The sequence below is a fragment of the Panthera onca genome, chromosome E1 (assembly GCF_046562875.1).
Source record: "Panthera onca isolate mPanOnc1 chromosome E1, mPanOnc1 haplotype 2, whole genome shotgun sequence".
Classification (NCBI taxonomy): domain Eukaryota; kingdom Metazoa; phylum Chordata; class Mammalia; order Carnivora; family Felidae; genus Panthera; species Panthera onca.
Window position 1 is genome coordinate 22,442,527 of NC_138352.1, and position 20,871 is coordinate 22,463,397.

The following is a 20,871-nucleotide window of genomic DNA, read 5'->3' on the forward strand; positions in this document are numbered from 1 at the left end:
TCTGACTTAGCTGTACCGGTGTCGAAGGATACGAACGTATGTGTATGTGGGCACGCACGTATACACAGACGTTTATTGTGCTTTTCTGTACTTGGAGAGAATTAAAACTGGAAATCTGTCTCTTCTTCATACCCTGGAATATGAGCCGGCCTCTTCATTACCAGGGTTTTTTAGCTTTTTAAAATTTCTTAATCTCTGAAGATGATTAAAGAACATGCCAAATAATTCTTGACATTTTTTGGTGAGGAGGAATCCGTGGGTTATGGGAAAGCAGTTCTGCCAAACTAAGATCAGTTCCAAACTGGAGTCCAGCCTTGCTTAAAATTCATTTGTGTTCAGTGCTTAGATGGCTCAGGTCCTGTAGGGCTTCGCCTTCCCATTACTTGGGAACCAGAATTAGTCCTCAAAAGGCAGTTTGGTGAGAATAGAAGTAAGTATGAGTTCTCAACCAGGGCATAAAAAAGCTTGGTGAGCTCCTGTGTTCCAGTGAGCACTTAACCTTTTCAGTGACTGTGTGTTCTTGTCCAACAGGTGTCATTTTTCACCCTTCTGTAATAGCAGTTTCTTAACCAGCTCTTCTTTCTTACTATTCCTGTTTAGTTACCCATCTTGTAACTAAATTATTGCAGTCTCCCCTTTATGATGTTCTGAAACTGATTTGGTCTCGCACAGTTTGTCAGTAACTGATTAGAGAACTTGCCATCAAAATACTCTCCTGTGCCATATATTCCGGAAGCAGAAGGGATACAACATACCCTCTTTGCCATTTACTCTCTTGATTAATCTTACTTTAATTCTAACCTTTCAAAAACTTCAATTTATAGCAGGCATGTAACATGGTGTACTATTCATGTGTCATGCAATTCTGTCAGGAGCATTTCTCTAGCTAAAGCTTCTGGTTAACTTTTTCGGAGAACTTAATTTCTAGTTACAGGTATTTTGATCAATGAGGGGGGAAATGAAGCAAAACCTGACCTTGGATTATCCATTTATTCAGGAAATATTTGTGTTGCTGAGATACGGCAGGTGCTGTTAGGAAAAATACTGAGTCCTTGGAGTGCCGGATCTCATTATCATGGTCAGAAGTCATCCGGATGAACATTTAGGTTCCGCATGGGGAGATGCTGGTGTTCAAATACTGACTGTTCCTGAAGAAAGAAACATAAATGGTGGCTATGTGGTAAATGATGACTATTTAAAAATGGTATAGTGTGATTTTCCCCCCTCCTATGCAGTTATTAAATGATTGCTGAACCACCGCTGGTGTTTTAGAATTGGGGGAGTTATCTTTGAAATAAGGCTTTCCTTCTGCATTAGGTAGTGGAAGGTACCGGAAAAAGGCTTGTATTCCCCTTCTTTACAGCAGTGAGCAGCTCACTTTTGAGGGCAGGTTGTCTCTGCATCAACACAAAGGGTCAGTAAAAGCCTTCTTGTCATTGTCATTCACGAGTGCCGTTTAGTGGTAACAGATTACCGGAAGGCTCTCCAAATTACCTTAATTGAATGAAAATATATGCAGAATTGTATATATGAAAGAAATTGATTCCTGCCGTTGCCTTTCTGGATTCCTAGTGACATATGATGATAACAAGGATTATTACAGGTGAAATCGCATATGGTGGTGTGAACTTTTGCTTTGGGATAAGCTAGTGGGGCAGTACGGCACGGGAGTTTAGTGTTCTCCCTTCCCAGAGTGAAGTCAGCTTGGAATAAAAGGTAAACTGTGATCCTTAAGCAGCCACATAGAAAGGAGAAATAGATAAGACCCTCTATCTGATTTTCCTGAGCTAGCCTAACGTGGTCATGTATGTTCATTCTTTGCTCTAAGAAGACCTTTCTTAAATCAACGTCACAGGTGGATAATATGTCCATTCAGTTTATAAATTGACCACTGACACATGATAGAGAAAATATATTCATAAACCACATTTTCTCACTTTATCTCTAATTGAATTGGGGTATTTTCCTCCTGTTTTTGGCTTGCTTATAGATTTGGATAGCATAGAACAATCAACGACAAGTGTTCATGGAAATAAGAAAAGATTTATTCCTTGAAACTGACCTCATATTCTTCACCTTTCAGTGTTTCAGATTTTAACACTGCAGTGTTTTCTCACCCCCAAGCATTCTCCAGTTCTCTGACATCAGCTGGGGGTCCAACAATTCAGTTGCTGGACACTATCTAGCTGGAGTTGGAATCAGATCCCGACGTTAAAGGGGTCAGCCCCCCAAATGGCCCCACTTCAGATCCAGCTGCCAGTGGGGTACTTAGGCACCCACACTTCTGCTTGGCCAATCATGAATTAGATAGGGCTCCCCTGACTCGACCCCCAGGTTGCGTTATTTGTTAGGGCAGCTCACGGAACTCAGGAAAACACTGTACTTACGTTTATCAGTTTAGTGTAAAAGAGACAACTCGGGAACAGCCAAATGGAAGAGCTCTGTAGGGCTAGGTATGGAGAGAGCGGGCAGAGAGCTTCCATACCTTCTCTGGGCTTGTCATCCTTCTAGTACTTTGATGTGTTCACCAACCTGGAAACTCCTGGAACTCCTTCTTGGGGGAGAGTTTATGGGAGTTTCATTACATAGGCACAGTTGATCAAATCATTGGCCATTGGGTGATGGAACTCAGTTTCCAGCCCTTCTCCCCTCCACGGAAGCTAGGGGGTGGAGCTAAAAGTTGTAGCCCTCCTCTTTGCCAGGTTTGTTTCTCTGGAGACCAGCATCCTGTCCTGAAATTATGTGTGTGTAGTACCTGTGGGAGAGGCCCTCTCCTCTGTCCCTTCATTAGCATAATCTCTAGTTTGGTTGAAAGGGGCTTGTTATGAATAACAAAAGAGTCTTCTATCACTGGGGGGGGGAGGTACTAGAAGGGTCATAGGAGGTCTGTGCCAGGTACTTGGGACAAGTACCAGATACATTTTTTATTACAACACAGACACTACAGCAAAACTACCTTGCACACAGTAGACCCAGAGCTTTGGATCTGTAAGCTTTCTAGGAGGGCTAATCTATACTTACCTGGAAAGAAGAATGGGTACCGTATCATTTTGGTAACGGATGGTTGATTTTGTGTTGTGAAAAAGATTCCTATGCTGTATCTCCCAGGACCAAACGGGTACCTTCACTGTGATGCTAAATTGCCCGTATCTTACAGTTTTCTTTATCCTAACCTACTCGTTAGTGAAATTCATATAGGATTGGGTCTGGAAGAGTTATTTATGGCTGGTGGGAATCCTTATTGGCATTGTAGGAAGATGAGGGAAGACATTAATGTTTGACAAAAAAATTAAGAAACTAATATCTGCTTTGTGGCTAATAACATTCCTCTAAGTAAACTCTTCGAGGAGAAGTCTGATATGACTGTTTTCCTAGCTCCTCAACCTGGGCGCCGCTAAGTTACCTGTCAGCTGAAACACAGAATGCCTTGGCCTGCGGCCTGGGGCCACTCGCTGCAGCTCAGGTCAGTGGCCTTTAGCCAAGAGCAGGCTTGTGTTTCCTTCATTGGGTTGTACATGTGCTCTTTCCTTCACTTGGTGGCACATACGAAAAAGGTTTGAAGCACTGATTGAAACAATACTGATGGCATCATTAGACAATATGGTTAGTGTCCTTATTTCATTTATGGGTGGCGGGAAGTTAAAATGGTATTGTTAGGATCTTGTGGGGTTGACCAAGCAGGAAAAATAAATGTGACCTAAGACCGGTGGGCACTTTGGTTCCTTGTTAGAGTTCGAGCGAGCCGTTCTGAGAATATCTGCTGTGCGATGCGTTGCCTCTGCCTGGACAGTGAGGTGGGCTGGAGGCCACTTGTGTGGGCTCTGGGATGTTGATGAAAACCAGAGCAAGCCTTGTGGCTTTTCTTGACCCAGTTTTCACAAGTTTGTGTAGTAGGTGCCCTGTCCCACTAGAAGGATGCTACCAAAAAGTAGGAGTTCGTTATGTGGGTGATTTTTCAGAAATCCTAATATCTCGCTACTGGTGCGTGGTAACATAGTAACTTGAAACTTTGGGGAGCTGATGAGGAACTTAAGTAGAGTGTGGAGGGGTCTGACTGGGAGGCAGAGGTTGCCACATGGCCTACCCATCGGAGAAGAAAGGCTCACTGACCATTCTGAATGGCAAGTTTTGTTGGATTTGATCAACACAGCATTTGTGTCTCACTTGTCTCTGTGGGACCCCTTGTTGATGTGTTGGAAGATTTAAGGCTTAACATAAACGCCCTGTGGATTTGGGTGAGTTTTAGGCATGACGTGAATTTAAAGTGTCTGAGCACCTGGACGGGATGCTGAGTACCTAGAGTAGCTAGAAAAATTTGATGGTTTTGTTTTTTTTTTTTGATTCTATGCGTACTCTCTCTTTGTGAATTACCTGTTCCTAGTCTGTGTTTATTTTCTAATTGGGGTATTTGCTCTCAAATCCATCAGGAAGTCCCTTATGTCTATGGACTGACCTGCTGCTGTGCTGTAAACCTTCCCCCTTCCTGGCCAGAACTCTCAGCGCCCTAAGAGCAGTAATGCTGTGTGAGTGGAATTAGTGCAGGCGCCTAGCAGGTTAGACCTTTCTTGTTAAGAATTGTGATGGGCGATGGTATAAAAGAGAGCTCCGAACAAGCTGGGGACAAATGACAAGCTCAGCATTATTACACATTCTTCCCCTTCTCCCCTAAACTGGGGTGGAGGTGTGCTGGCAGGGATGGGTGTCCACTTGGAACCTTCTCGACATGGGTGTGTAACTGGAATTTCTACCCTTAGATTCCCATGGAGGCTGTGCTTCCCAAATCTGTGGAGTGACTTTTGGGGCGAGGGGGCTGTGTTGAATAAGCTTTTCCTGTTTTGGGGGGGGATTAAAATATTATTGAACTTAGCTGGTACATACACCTTAAAAAAATCTCAAAAGATATCATGTGTGAAATATTACAAGATTTTCGGGGTATGGAAATGTTCAAGGTGGATTAGCAGATATATATATGAAAGTGCCTAGATTTGTGTTTTTAAGGACATTTTACTTGTTCTCTAGGCCTCAGTAAATTTGGGTTTAGAGAACAGATTGGTCTCTTTTAGAAAGCTCGGGTGTGAGTAGCAAGGAGATTATAATTGAAAGAGAAACAACAAATACTTAGTGTAGAAAAATGGAAACACAGCAAAGTAGAAAAAAATGACCCATAATTCTAGCACCTGGAAGTAATCACCAGTCATACTTTTGGAGAAAGACCTGTGTGTGTATTATAAATTGATCATATGCACATATGCTTTACTGAAATAATTTATTAGACACATTACTTATTGCTTGATTAAAAAAAATCTCTTACTATTACTAACATTTACTAATGTCAGTAGTCTTTTATGGTGTGGGTTTTTTTGTTTTGTTTTTGTTTCTGGGTTGTTTTTTGTTTTTTGGGTTTTTTTTTGGTGGTGGTGTAGTATTCCTGTTACGGATGTGTCGTAATTTTTCTATCTAGTCTAGCATAAATATCACGATGCTGAATACTTTTCTTTGCATAATCTTTAACTTCCTAGAGAATGAATTCTTAGGAATGGACTTACTACATTAATCATCAAGGACATTTGGAGATGTTTGCAAGATCTTGCCCTCTAGAAACTGGACCAGTTTATATTCACAGCAGTAATTGCTTCATTTATTTGTCTCTGTCCATCTGTCTACTGAACAGATGTTAAGGATCTGTGCATCAGGTGCAGTTCTAGGCAGGGAGGCAGGTGGGAAATAGGATTTCTGTGCTCCTGGAGCTTAAGGTATCATGGGGATGGTGGACATCACATAACCACAGACCGATGTGAAAGTACAGCTGTGAAAAATTCTGAAAAGACTGCCCACTTCTGCATACTCTTATTAACGTTAACATTGGGATTCCTGGAACGCCTGGGTGGCTCAGTCGGTTAAGTGTCCGACTTCGGCTCAGGTCACAGTCTCACAGTTCGTGGGTTTGAGCCCCATGTCGGGCTCTGTGCTGACAGCTCAGAGCCTGGAGCCCGCTTCGGATTCTGTCTCCCTCTCTCTCCCCCCGCTCCCACTCATACGCTGTCTCTCTGTTTCTCAAAAATAAATAAACATTAAAAAAATTAACATAAGGATTCCTCTTATTTACATGTGGTATTAGAGGCAAAAATTGAATTTTAATTTTGTGGATAGCTAGAAGAATTTGATGGTTCTTTGGATTCTGTGTGTATTCTCCCTTTTGTTAATTACCTGTTCATATTCTTTGTTTATTTTCGAACTGGGATATTTGCTCTCAAATCCATCAGTCAGTCCCTTATATCTACCAACCCTCCCAGCCCCCACAGTGGGTCATTTCAGCTGGGGCTCTGTAGTTTAGACAAAAGTACAAAGGTACAAAGTTGTTTTCTTTATCTCCTTAATGAACCTGCAGACCTCACAGGAGCACTCGGGACCATGGGAATCCAGAGCAAGTTCTGCTGGACAGTCTGTTGATTCTACCTGCATGAGTATCTGAAGTCCTGTTTATTTCAATAAAGCCTTGACATTTGTGCTGCATTGGTCATCCTGAATGAGCTGTCTCTCTGGTATTTTTAAAGAGTTTGGACTAATCAGGACTTGGTCAGTTTAGCCTGAGGAATTGTATTTGTTTGTTGGTAGGAGACATCCGGCTCAGAGTCTGATCAAAGCAGGTGTTGTTGGCTTAAATGCTAGCTCAAAGGTGTGGCTGCATATAGAAACTCATAATAGTGACATTGTGCATAATTGAGACAAAATTACTGGTGACCATAGAGCGGCTCATGTCATCAATGTCAGAGTTAATGGTTAGTGGGATCAAGGGACGAAGAATCATCACGAGTCTCTCTAATGTTAAGTTTGGAAGGATGTTAGGGCAGATTGTCTGTTTCATTCCAGGAAACTTGATGAACTCCCCATTTTACTGTGATAGAAAGTGAGCTAAAAACATTTTTTTTTTTAATTGTTGGTTGATCAGCTTTGGGAGCAAGTTGGGGGCTTTTCAGCCTTTACACTCTCCCTGAAGACTTTTGTTAACCAAATAAGGTCTCATAGTAAAATGTAGTCTACAGAAACTAAAACGCTTCTTTTGCCTTTGCCTGGAGTCCATAGAATCTGCTAGAAATTGTTATGCCATTGTGTCAGAGCAGTACCCCTCTAGGCACCGATAGAGAAATAGCAGAGTTCTCGATATTACAGGTTTAAAAAAAAATCTGTCTACCCCAGGAGAGGTCTGTGAATCATCTGCCAGAGGTTGGCAAGGTAGAGAGTGAATCGTTTCGGTTCTTTCTTTGGCAACAGAGCCTCTGAGGCCCGAGCTTATCAGATGAGGGAGATGCTTAATGTTTAGGAAGCACTGGTGTTAGTGGCCTCCCACCCACCCTGGTTCAGGACGTTGCCACTGTAAACCTACACACAGCGGATGATACAATGATACAGTGGGAAACAGTGATGGCTGGCTGACCCTGACCTACACAGTAACTCCTTTCCTCCTGCCAGCCCCCCTCTGAGGAAGGTAATATCAATCCCATTTGGCAGGAATGGGCCTGTGGCAGAGAGATGACGCCACCTGCCTGAGAGTGCATAGCCACTAAGTAGAAGAGCCGAACTCCAAGGCTAGGTAGACGGGCTTTACCACTGGTTTTCCTAGTTTCCGGTTGAGCACCACTGGGATGCTGGCTGTGGGTAAGAACAGGGACTTTTATTGACACAGTAGTTAAAAGGAATCTACAGAGCCCGTTGCGTTTCTTTCTTGTTGCTCACACATTTTTTTGGTTTAAAAGGTATCAGACAAGGGGTGCCTGGGTGGCTCAGTCATTTAAGTGTCCGACTTCGGCTCGGGTCATGATCTCACAGTTCAGGAGTTTGAGCCCCGCGTCGGGCTCTGTGCTGACAGCTTGGAGCCTGGAGCCTGCTTCGGATTCTGTGTCTCCCTCTCTCTGCCCCTCCCCTGCTCATGCTCTGTCTCTCTCTGTCAAATAAACATTAAGGAAAAAATTTTTAAAAGGTATCAATTTTTCCCAGTTTTTTCTTTTTTAGAGAATTTAATAATTTAATTAACTTTTCAATTGGGTTTCAGTACTTCTGACTAATCTCACAGTTAGTTGCCATTTTTTCATTACTCTTTATTATTTTTTCATTACTCTTTATTATTTTTTCATTACTCTTCATTATTTTTTCGTTACTCTTTACCAGCCATTGTATTTTTAAGGTATATGAATCCTCCCTGCAGCATCACCAGAGCAGTGAAAACAGTAAGGGACTGTTTTTGTCTTGATTTTACAGATGTGTAAATTGCTTGACCGCAGAAATAGCCCTGTGTCATCTTTATCAGTATTTCAGTGATAATCATTTAGCGTCTCGCAGAAGTAATTTTCTCCCCTAGTCTGCCATTTAGCCCCCTCCCACCACATTCCTTTTTAATTTTGCTAAGGTGAGAAACAAAGCAGTCTTTGTGGGTAGGTCAGCCAGCTGCCTTATCGGTCTTTTTGTCTATACTACCTGGCACAATAGCTTGTGTATAACCGTGATATTTCTCTACCTATGGCCATGTGAATTACTACGTTGGACTTCCCCCAAATCCATCTTCCACACAAAAGTGTTGAACTGTGCCAGAAGGGCCTGTTGGCATATATTTGTTTATCTCTTCTACCCAGAACAAGCCACCTTCCAAACTGCTTAGCTGTATGGATGAATAACCGTGTTTTGTGATATCTATGGGAGTTCAGAGTTCTAAGTGAGATTTTATAAATTTTTGGAACTCGTTCACTCTTACGTACCCAGGGCTGGAGGAGGAGAGGCGCGGCACGGTATTAGCCGACAGTGACTCATTCAATGCTCAGATTGCTGGAGATTGCAAGACTGGGACATAACGGACAGTTCCGAGTCTAACATCCTTCGTGTCCTGCCCTTCTCTTGAGCTTATCAAAGAAGTTAGGGCCCTCATCACTGTAGTAATTTAGGTAGAAAAGGAAATGAGAGTAAGTCCTTGTTTACCATTTTATTTTCTCGTTTCTGAAATTACTCGGATATAAAGTTGTGTAGTTGGAACTGTGTGTTCCTCATTTTATAGCCAGTGATTACAGAGAATTGAACGAGTTACTCCGAATACTCCATTTGGAAATGAGGTATGAAGAGTTAGAGCCAAAGGAGAAATGAGAATTTCAGGCGGTCCTCACCCCTCCGTCCCCTGGCGGGATGCTCTGGGTACTTGTAGGTCAATCGCTCATGTTTTTGAAGGTGTTCTGTGAGTGATTTGTACATCGTAGTTTCAGTTCTCGCTTTTTCCTCTGCTAGGTTCTGGGAAATCCCTAGTGGTGCAGTGGGGGTTCTTAAGATCTCAAGAGAGACTGATTCTTACTGGTTTTTTGATTATTCCTACCTAGCTCCTTTGGCTTCTGAGTAGTGGCTTTAAAGAGTAACTGACGTTTTCGTGATTCTGTTTGGTAGTCGGGGGGTGGTCCTGCTGGTTTAACCTGAGCTCTGCTATGTGTCTGTATTCAGCTAGTAGGTCTGTGGGTGGAGACTAAGCTCAGTGGGGATGACTGGGACCTCTGGACCTTGTGCATGTGGATTTCCATCATCAAGGACGCTACTTGGGCTGCTTCACGTTTAGACTTGGTCACTTTCCAAGAGGGTGAAAGTGGACGCTGTGGGGCCTCCTAAAGGCTTAGCTTTGGAAGTCCTACAACAACCCTTTCTGCTGTGTTCTTGGGGTCCCAGCTCGAGTCTGAAATCCAGCCTGATTAGAGAGGCAGGGAATAGTCACATTCTAAAGAGGTGATTCACTGGTGGCTATTTTGATAACAATCTACCACATAACCTGAAGTGATGCATTAATATTACAGCAAAAAAGCTAACTTCTAAATGCATCGCTGGATCCTTCAGTGATCTTTATTGCCACCAACAATGGGAAGTTTTGCTGTTACTATTTCAAATTTGGTGAAATCACGTGTCGAAGGTACGTAGATTGACTGCAGTATTTTAGAGATGGTCTCCATTCTTACAGGTTGGGTGGGAAGATTCTGAATCAGAGGAACAGAATCTTGCTTTCCTATGATCGAATAAAAGAAAATAAGCCCACTAGGTTGTATGAGAGGTTAGTGCCATGTTGATAAAAAAATTAATAATTTGAATTCAACAAATATTTGTTGCACTGTTATTTTGTTGTAGTTACCTATTACAGGTGATTTGTAGAATTCAAAGATAAATTAAGCTAGTTAAACATTTAGGACAAAATTGCTCACAATTTGATCATGGGAACAGGCTTGAGAAGGATGGGAGGGAGCGACAGGGTGGACCCCATGTAGACATAGTGTCTCTCTGAGGACAGGCTGGTTCTGATGTTTTGGAAATAGAAATAGTGCTTAGGAAATGCTTTTTCCTCATCTGTGGAAGGTCGGGGAAAGAGGTTTTGGTGACCTAGATTGCAAAGACTGGTCATCTTGCATGGTTGACTGGTAGACTCTTGGCTGCTCTCGGATAGAATTTTTGACCAAGGTTAAACTCAACTACTGGGCCAGCTTAGCCGATTGTGGGAAGTGATGTTAAGGGTTTGTATCATTTGAGAAGTTGGTGGAGTACAATATTCAGGGATGGCTCCTTTGTCTTCTTGCTTAAGGCCAAGTAAAGTTGAAAGATATCTTCCTTCCACCTTCAAAATTCTGTGAGTTGCTCTGTGGTCAGAATACAAGCCAAACACTTTCCTAGGCCTTACTGAGTATGGATATCAGTGGACAAATCCTTGTTCTTCAGAATCATAGATCGGAATGTTCTTGAAGATCCCATCCTTGGGACTGTGTCTTTCATGAGAAGTGTGAGGAAGAATTTGGAGGTCGATGTGGAGAGGTTGTTTGAGGCAGAGCTTTGAAACCAGACCTTCAAAGGGTGGTGCAGAGAGGTCGATCCCCAGTCCTTGGCGAGCCTGAGTGGGACATGAGGCTGTGAGCCACCTGGGTCGGCCTGTGGGCTGGCGGAGATTCTGGTCTTCCCGGTGTGCCAAGCAGGTGTCCTCATTTCCTGTATGAGCCGGCATGAGAAGAGTTGGGCAGTATTACCCTGAGGGGTAGAGCAGTGCCTTGGAAGTATGATGATGGGACGAGGGCACACACTGTTGTCCTTAACAGTCAGGGTTCTTGGTTACAGATGGCAAGAATTTATTGTAGCCAATTTGACCCACATCGGGGTTGTCCGGGGCAATCCGTGTGAAATTTGTTCTCAGACCGATCTAATACGCATTTGAGAGCATTTTCTGTTATCAGCTTCACTGAACTTAGTTTTTAGGTACACAAAGACTGTCTTCGCTCACAGGAGACTCCTTCCCTATGAATACTTTAAGATGTTTGATCAATGGCTGTTTTCTCTTCTGCTGTAGATAAAGGGGAGGCTCTGTTTATCTCTGTTGACTGGTTAGGGATGGGGATTATTTGGTGACAGTCTCCCCAAAGGGAGAATTATAATCACAAGTTTATAATCTTTTTTGATCAACTAGCTTAAAGCCTGCTGTACAAATAACTTAATCTCTGTTAGCTTCTAAAAATCTCCACAGGCCATTTGTAGGAAAACTTCCTTCCTTACTCCCTTTACTCCCTGTAGAAGTTGCAGGCTTTTGAAAAAAAAAAAAAAAAAAAAAAAATCCCTGTTGCTCTAATGTCGTATTTGTGTGTAGTTTTGTCACTAAAAATAACTGGCATAGTGACGGGTTGCCTTTAGGATTTAGGTTTTTGGGGTGAGAAAGAGAAGATAAGGACCAGTCATAATAAAGGTTCTTAGTTAGAGAAAGTGAATGGGGGGGAAAAAAGAAAGGCTGGGGGAAATAATGTTCATGTCCACAGAGATAGCCTCTCTGAAGTCTCGTAAAAACTGCTCTGCTCCTTTCTGCCTCTCCCCACATCTCGTCTTTGACTGACTTTCTGGGACTGTCCTTCTCCTCCTCAAAACTGCCCTGTGAGTTCATCTCCAAATGGTCAGCCTTTGGAGAATGGGAGCCCTGCAGGACCAGCCCATGCAACTCGATCTTCCCCTACACCCCCTGGCACTGGTTCTAGGCCCTGAGTCATCACCTCCACTTAGAGAGGCTGTGAACTTTTATAGAATTATTTAGCGTATTTTGTTGGTGGACGATCAGAACATGTGCTTGGACAGCGTTCAAGACAGTTGTAGATGTGTTGAAGATGGCATGTGTTCAGACCTAACCTGTGTAAGTCACATTGTGTGATGTTTGTGTGCTTGTTCATTTCTGCGGGAAATGGCCTTCAAGACCCCAATTTATTTTTGTTCAAGTGTGAAAGCAGTGTTGAGGAAGGATGTGTGTGTGTGTGTGTGTGTGTGTGTGTGTAAATATTTATTTTCAAGAAAACAGTTTGTTTTAATTGTAGTAATATATTTTGTCTGCCTGCAAAGGTTAGCTGCTGTCCCCTCAAACTGAGCTTTGGAAGAAAGGGCCAGTTTTGGTGTTTTCCTCGGGATGGTTTTCACAATGATTCTTTGTTCTGTTATTGTCCTGAATTTGATCTTAGTGTGTTTTCGGTTTTTCACCCTATAGGGTGGTTCCAGACACAACCACATGACAGGTGGTGTTCAGCTTTTGATTTGGGGGGTTGGTAGGCATTGAGCTCATTCAGAACTTCATTTCTTTTATTTTTTTAAAGTTTATTTACTTTGCGATCTGGGGAAGGGCAGAGAGTGAAGGAGAGAGAGAGAGAATCCCAAGCAGGCTCTGCACTGCCAGTGTGGATCCCGACGTGGGGCTCGAACTCACAAACAGTGAGATCATGACCTGAGCTTAACTGACTGAGCCACCCAGGTGCCCCCAGAGCTTAATTTAAATTCCTGAAACTTTGTTCTATAAAGTAACATTCATAGGTTCCAGGGATTGATTAGGACCTTGTGTCTTTTTGTTTGTTTGTTTTTTAATTCTTCTTTCAGTGTTTATTTTTGAGAGAGAGAGAGAGAGAGAGAGAGAGAGGTGGGGAGGGGCAGAGAGAGAGAGGGAGACACAGAATCAGGAACGGGCTCCAGGCTCTGAGCTGTCAGCACAAAGCCCGACGCGGGGTTTGAACCCATGAACCGCGAAATCATGACCTGAGCTGAAGTCGGATGATTAACCGACTGAGTCCCCCAGGCATCCCATGGACCTGATATCTTTGAAGGCCTCCATTTTCACTGCAGTCCACCTGTGGCCCCCAAATATTTACATCTTCTCCGTGTGTGGACGATACTCTTGGTGCTCCGGCTTCCCCCAGAGCCTGAGGTCACAGCATCAGCTCGAATCCAGATCTTATCTAGACACCACCAGTTCATCAACCCCCAGTCTCATCAGAATCATCCAAATCAGGTATGGGTGAGACAGAGTGTGATCCATTGTGGCACAAGATTCCTCTCCATCCACGAACCCAGAAGCAAGAAGACAAGTGACCTTGTCAGGCACTGGATCGCATTTCTGGAGATACCCATTCAAAATGGGAGAACACTGAAGGAAAAAAGGAAACAGCAGTCCCAAGCAGTTTCAAAATCCAGCAGAGCAAATTCCGTTAGGTTTCAAGGCCCGGGGATAGCCCTCTGCCTTTAGATAATTCCTAAAGACAGATTTCCAAGAAGTAAAAGAGCCTGTTCATTAAAGACTTTTTCTCGCATGTTGCTGAACATTTCATCAGAAACAATCCTATCAATTTGCTTTTTTTACCAGCAGTGTGTGATATTAGTGATTCGTGTACCTGGTCACGTTAACCCATTATCGTCGGGGGAAAAATAGGTGTATATATAAATGAGACCTAAGTTTTGTCAGTTTCACATGAACAGAATTTTTAACTGGTTTTGGTGTTAGTGAGTGCCTTTCCTAATTTGTTCTCAGTTTTGCTTTACTGAGCAAAACTTTACTTTTTCATACCCTTGCCAATTTTTCTATTTTCCTTGACTTGTGTGATGTCTTTATGTATATTTAGAGTTTCCTGTTTTGTATTGCAAGGATTTTCCCCAGATTTCCCTTAAAATTTTTTAAGTTTTTTTTTTGTAATATACGGAATTTGCTTTTTAAGACAGCCAAACCTGCCGATTTTCATAGAGAACCTTTTGCAATTATAGAGAACCTCTTCTCTACTGGCTTTCAAATGAAACAGAATTTAAAATAAATATTTGGCACCTGAATGGGCAAGTTACATGGAAAATTCATGTTGTACCATGCTTACTTCTTTTTTTTTTTAATGTTTTATTTATTTTTGACAGAGAGAGAGAGAGAGAGAGAGAGAGAGAGACAGAGCATGAGTGGGGGAGGGTCAGAGAGAGAGGGAGACACAGAATCCAAAGCAGGCTCCAGGCTCTGAGCTATCAGCACAGAGCCCGATGCGGGGTTCGAACTCACAGACTGAGTTCATGACCTGAGCCGTAGTCGGACGCTCAACTGACTGAGCCACCCAGGCGCCCCCCATGCTTACTTCTGAACATGATATGTCTGGGCTTCTTGGGAATTCACATTATCCTGTAGTAAAGCCCGTCTCCCAGAGCTGATCCAGGAGCCACGGCCAGGAGCTCTCTGCTCTTGTCCTGCAGTCCTGTCCGGCTAGTGTGGCACCCTGAAACTTACAACTGTCATCAGAAACACCAGGCTGAGTAGATGGAGCCCCTTCATACATCTTCTGAACCCATACATCTTCTGAAGGGGTGGAAAAGGGTTTGGATTGTAGACGTGTTGTTTGAGAAGGTAGATATATGCATAACAAACCAGGAGGTGTGTATGCTGGAAAAAAGTATCCTTAGTATCTACGGGAAGCTAAGATGTGTTGCAAATGCTTAACAAACCTGACTTTGTTACAGAGTTTCCATTCGGTAGAATCCCAGAGAAATGATCTTGTAAGCTTTATTGACATAGAGAGGAATATGGTCAGTGAGTATAGCATGTTACAAAACATATTGTGGTCTGGTTTTAATGGTAGAGAAAAAAATGGGTGTCTATGTACAGAAAATAGTTTCCAAGAGACAATGATTATTTGGGGATAATTGGACTTATATATAATATATGTTAAAAAAAAACCCATATATTCTGTAGGTGTGTACATAATATTATGTATATTTTTCTTTATCTTTTCTGACTTATGTATAATATATATTTTTAAAAACTCATATATTCTGTAGGTATATAAATAATACTCTGTGTATTTTTCTCTTCTTTATCTTTCTGAAATTTTTGGCTTTTCTATACTGGACATGTTTTGTTGGCATAATGTAAAACATTGGTACCTTACCTCCCCTTTCCCTAACCCCAAAGAAATGGCTCAAGATAAATAATTATTTGAAATACCAGTGTATTGAACTTGAAGTTGACCGTGCCATGATGTTTTTTTTAGCTTGTAATGGTTGCAGAATGCTTGAGATTCTGCGCTCGGTCATTTATGCTATGTTTGAGGGAAAACCATTAAACTATGGCATCGAAGTGTAACCCTGGAAAGGTGGTAATACTTTAGTATCTTTCAATATATTTGCTGAGGTAAATGATTTTTGTAGTGGTATTTTCATTTGCAAAAGTGTTAGTGTCTCTGAACAATATAAACTTGAAACACTGAACGTTGTTTTCTATTGTATTGAAGCATAACGGATGATTTGTAGTTAGTAACAACTTTAGGTCATTTTTATTTACTGTTTCTTAATTCTGAGAAATTCTTTGTTGCCTTTCAAAATATTATATTAACTGTATGTTAAAACACATTTTTCTGCTTTTTGGTATGAATTTCTTATGCCCTCAGAGTGGTGTCTCTTTTGTAGTGCTTGAAACTTTTACTTTTTATTTGTTATTTCTTAGGTAAACGCAAAGCACTGAAGTTGAATTTTGCAAATCCACCTTTCAAATCTACAGCAAGGTTTACTCTGAATCCCAATCCTACAGGAGTTCAAAACCCACACATGTGAGTATTCCTGGTAATCAACTAAAAGGCTCAGCTCAAGCAAAGGTTTTAACGTTACTGTATTTTATGAATTTTCCCAAGTTGAGGGGTTGGTATTTTCATTATTTTATGGGCCATTTGAAATACTACTATTTGAACTTAAGTAGAAAATTATTGATTCTGTAGTCTGAAGTAGATAAGCATAATTTTCCTTGTTAAAGTTTAAACTTGAAGGGAAAAAAGAGCTGAAGATCCAGATACCTTGAGATCCTCAACATTTTTCTCTTTCTGAACTGAGACTATCGTTTAGACCTTTCCCTCTGGATTTCCATTTAAATTGTAAGTGGTACTTAGGAAACATAACTCTCGCCTCTAGATCTGTACAAATCGTCCCTGCTTACTGGGTGACAAAATAGAGTCCCATTCTATTTTATTATGATGAGCTAAATTCCTGTAAGATTTTCATGTCACAGTAAATTGAAAGAATGTGTGCCCGTCAGTGTACAGGTGTCAGTGAATATTTTTAAAATTTATTCCCTACATATATATTTTTCCCTAAATATTTTTATTAAAATGTAAAAATGATATTTTAGCATCACTGAAAGTCACTGAGTGTATTAGAAACATCTGTTAATTTAAAATACCTCCAGAATAATATTTACAGACACCTTTGAAGTGAAGTGATGTATTAAATAATGATGCCTCCCCCTTTTACCCCCCAAGACCTATCATGAGTATGAAGGGTCAAAGCCAGTGGCTTCACATTCATACTCACGTTCATAAAATTAATTTTTCCTAGTTCCGGGATTGAGAACGAAAAAGCAAGCAAATGGCAGAAGGTATGGTTTAAAAAGCAGTCAGAATATAGTATCTGCAGTTTTTAATCATTCCTTAACAATTTTTATTCAAACCTTGTTAGACTACAAATTGATTCATACTTCCCAAAAACGCACATTTATGGCTACTTTCTTTCCTTTTGATGTCTGGCAGGCGTCGTATTTGCAAACAGTAACGAACTGGCAGGAGGTAGAGTGTCTTGAAATAGGAATGCTAAAAACTATTTTGTTATTTTTAAACCATCAGAGTATAGAAGGGGGCTGTGTGTGTGTGTGTGTTCGTTCTTAGGTTTTCACCTGTGACTTTAAACCAATGAAAACTAGAGTGACAGCAGTTCATTTGACTGGGAATAGGACTGCTAATTTTATTAGACTGGTGTTCCTAATGAGATTTCTTGTCAGAGCTCAGTTCAGCGTCCCAGCCTTTTTACCTCCTCGAAAACATCAAGTGGGGGTTATATTGAGGAAGGAAACTCTTAGTACCTCTTAATTAGTCAGAACTCTGGCAGCAAGGAAACATTTTTAAAAGAACCTCCTTCCTCATTTCCTAGAATTTCTGGTGAAAGCTAGTACAAAACTAATTCTTGAACATGGTCCATTTCTATTACCTTGGTTGCTAGCTGAACTACGTAGTTGAAGTCTGCGAAAGAGGATATATAGTAATCGCCCAACTTAACAGATCCTCTCCCTCCCCCTCTTTTTTTTTCAAAGCCCCCTTGGACACACAGAAAAACACCCTGACTTACATTTAGAACTGCAAAAACATTTACATACTTGTACTCTCATCCTTTGAGAGTTTCATGTATTTGGGAATTCATGGACAAAATCTTGTGTGTGTGTGTGTGTGTGTGTGTGAACGGTAAACAGGGTGAAAAAAAAGCTTTCTTCCAAAATTTGGGTCCATCATTTTTTTTTTTTTAATTTAAACCTACCACTTTATAATATCCTTATAACCAGCTAGGTTTCTTATCCCTTGTCTCGTCCCAGCAGGTGTTAAAAGTTTGAGAGGGCATGGTAATAAGCATTCTTATTCTATAAATAAGAAGTGTTTATTCTATTTTACGATAGAATCTTAAGATTTTGGTTCTGGGGTGTAAACATTTCAGACCCAGACCTCGTTTTAATTTTCTTACTGTGCTGGTCTGTTATTATGTGGATGAGGAACAGGTGAAACTACTAACATTGGTATTGGTCAAGGACCGTCGTTTCAACCTTTTATTTATTGTTTTGCAAAAGAGAGAGAGAAAGTGAGCAGAGGAGGGGCACAGAGAGAGGGACGCATGGGATCCGAAGCAGGCTCCAGGCTCCGAGCTGTCAGCACAGAGCCGGTTGCGGGGCTCGAACTCACGCGAGATCACGCGAGATCACGCGAGATCACGACCTGAGCCGAAGTCGGTTGCTTAACCGACGGAGCCCCCCAGGCGCCCCTTAAGACCATTGTTTCAGTATGTAGGGCAGCTTACGTCTTCTGACTCCCTACACCCTTCCATCAGGGGATCCTTCTGTGCTCTTTCTCTGGGTTGTGCACCATCGGGCACTAAAGAACCACTGTTGGTTACTTGCAGCGTGGGGATTTGAAAAAGCTACCTCTGTGCCATTTATATGTGTTGCCTCCTTCTAAAATTTGCTTGAACTCTTTTTTTTCCCCCTTTAACTTTAGTTACAGATATAAATAGAAAACTTGCCCTTGAATTTAGGAAAAGATAAGGTGAAGTATAAGCAACTAATGAAGTTGAGAGATGTAGCTCCCAGGAGCTACTCTCCCATCCATCTGGCATGTAAGATTTAAAATATTAAAACTGTGTCCTTATTTTCTGGGAACCAACAGTTCAAATAAAATTCTAAGAAATAACAGTTGGCTGTAGAGATTCAAGAAATGAGGCATAAAGTAACACAGATTGAATGTCAAATGAATGGTGCAGGAGGGGATAAGATCACTTTCGGATAAACAACTTGGTGAAACCTTTCACAAAGAAGCAAGATGTGAATTGGGTTTTGAAAGATGGGCAGAGAAGGGAGAATGACATTCTGGTGAGTGTAAGTACAGATAAGTTTTGGGGACTGTGTGTAGTCTGTTTAATTATAGCACAGATGTTACTTGTAGATTACCTAGTTCTATCACTGGAAACTTTTAGCATTTTTTTCCTTTATTCTTGCTGTTCTATAGTTATATGAAGATCTATCTAGGTCTGGATCATCTTTCTGTGCATGGAGGAACCATTTTATTTAGTTCAGGTATCTGTTTCTGAGAAAATTTCTGCTTTTGTTGTGATCAATTTCTTCATGTATTTCCTAGTCTCCTGTTGTTTGGATGTTGGACCTTTTGAATTTCCTGGGTCTTTGATTTTTCTTTCATGTGTTTTTTATCTTTTTGTTTTCTTTTTCTATATCCTAGATTTCCCTTATTTACTGATCCTTCTATGAAATTTTCTATTTTGGCATTTGATTTTAATTTCCATGAGTGAATTGTGGCTTCTTCTTAGTATCTTACTCTTTTTTTTTTAATGTTTTATTTATTTTTGAGAGAGAGAGAGAGAACATGAATGGGGGACGGTCAGAGAGAGGGAGACACAGAATCTGAAGCAGGCTTCAGGTTCTGAGCTGTCAGCACAGAGCCCGATGCGGGGCTTGATCCCACGAACCGTGAGATCATGACCTAAGCCGAAGTTGGATGCTTAAACGACTGAGCCACCTTTAGTATCTTATTCTTAATTTATCTGGAATTAAAAAAAATTTTTTTTTTTAACATTTATTTATTGAGAGACAGAGAGAGATAGAGCATGAGCATGGGAGGGGCAGAGAGAGGAGGAGACACAGAATCTGAAGCAGGCTTCAGGCTTGGAACTGTTGGCACAGAGCCTGACGTGGGGCTCGAACCCACAAACCGCGAGATCATGACCTGAGTCGAAGTCGGATGCTTAACCGACTGAGCCACCCAGGCACACCTACTTTATCTGGAATTTTAAGGTTATTTTCTATCCTCGTGGCAATCCATTTCTTCAGGGTGTCAGTTTTATTTTCCTTTGTCTTCTTTGTGTTAGTTTATTTACATGTGTCTTGTAATTCTTGGTTGTCCATTGATAGTTGAGAGTGAGGAAATTAGAAGGCTGATGGGTAGCTCTGATACAGGTGAGTATTCTGTGAATGGTCTGAGAACTGGCTGTCAGGCCAGGAATATTCAGATGCCAGAGTGAGTAGAGCCAACATTCACCATTAGAGGCCTCTTTCTCCTCAGATAGCATGTTTATTTTCTTTAAAGACATGCTGTCTTCCCATTTGGGGGGGTGGGGGGAGGTAGAGAGAAAAGGAGGAACCAACTGGACCTTTCTTACAGAAAGAATTTTAATGAACTTTTCTGCTTCTAGGCATTCGTACCTTCCAACTTTGGATCCTCTCTATGAGTCTTTTGGGACTATTGTTTATTTCTCCTCTCTGCTGAGTGTTTCCCTCCCAATGTGTTACAGGTGGTAGTTTTCTCTATTACTGTTCCTCCCCCACAAGGAAAGTCGTCGTCGTCGTCGTCTTCTTCTTCTTCTTCTTCTTCTTCTTCTTTTAAGATTTTACTTTTCAGTAATCTGAAACATGGGGCTCAAACTCACAGCCCTGAGATCAAGGGTTGCACACTCTACTGACTGAGCCAGCCAGGTGCCCCTATTACTGTTTTTTTTTAACCCCTTATTATGGAAAGTTACAAGCATATCCAGAAGTAGAGAGTTATAGATGAATCTGTATGTATTTATCTGCATGACAAATACATAGAAGTTTTAGTGGTTAATGTGACCAATACTGTTTTTATCTATTTCTCCACCTTCCTTATTTTTAACCAAACCTCAGATGTTATTCTATCTATAAGTATTTCAAGATGTACTTCTTTTTTTAAAAATTCTTTTGGAATGTTTTTAATTATTTTTGAGAGAGAGCACAAGTGGGAAAGGGACAGAGAGAGAGGGAGACACAGAATCCAAAGCAGGCTCCAGGCTCCAGGCTCCGAGCTGTCAGCACAGAGCCCGACACGGGGCTCGAACTCACAGACCGGGAGATCATGACCTGAGCCAAAGTCGGACGCTCAACCAACGGAGCCACCCAGGTGCCCTAAAGGACTCCTTTATAAAAACACAGTCACAATACCATTATTACATCCAGTAGAATAAATCTTTAATATCATCATGTAAGTGAATTACTTCACCATT

At 41.4% G+C, this 20,871-nt stretch overlaps 1 protein-coding gene across 3 annotated transcripts in view; it reads left to right on the forward strand.

The window, feature by feature from the left end:
• MAP2K4 (mitogen-activated protein kinase kinase 4) overlaps positions 1-20,871 on the forward strand; it is a 130,292-nt gene that overhangs the window by 22,617 nt on the left and 86,804 nt on the right. For all 3 annotated transcript variants that reach the window (XM_060647248.3, XM_060647249.3, XM_060647250.2), the window contains one exon: positions 15,764-15,866. In XM_060647248.3, the coding sequence (XP_060503231.1) occupies positions 15,764-15,866 (103 nt within the window). Of the gene's footprint in view, positions 1-15,763; positions 15,867-20,871 lie in introns of those variants that run through there.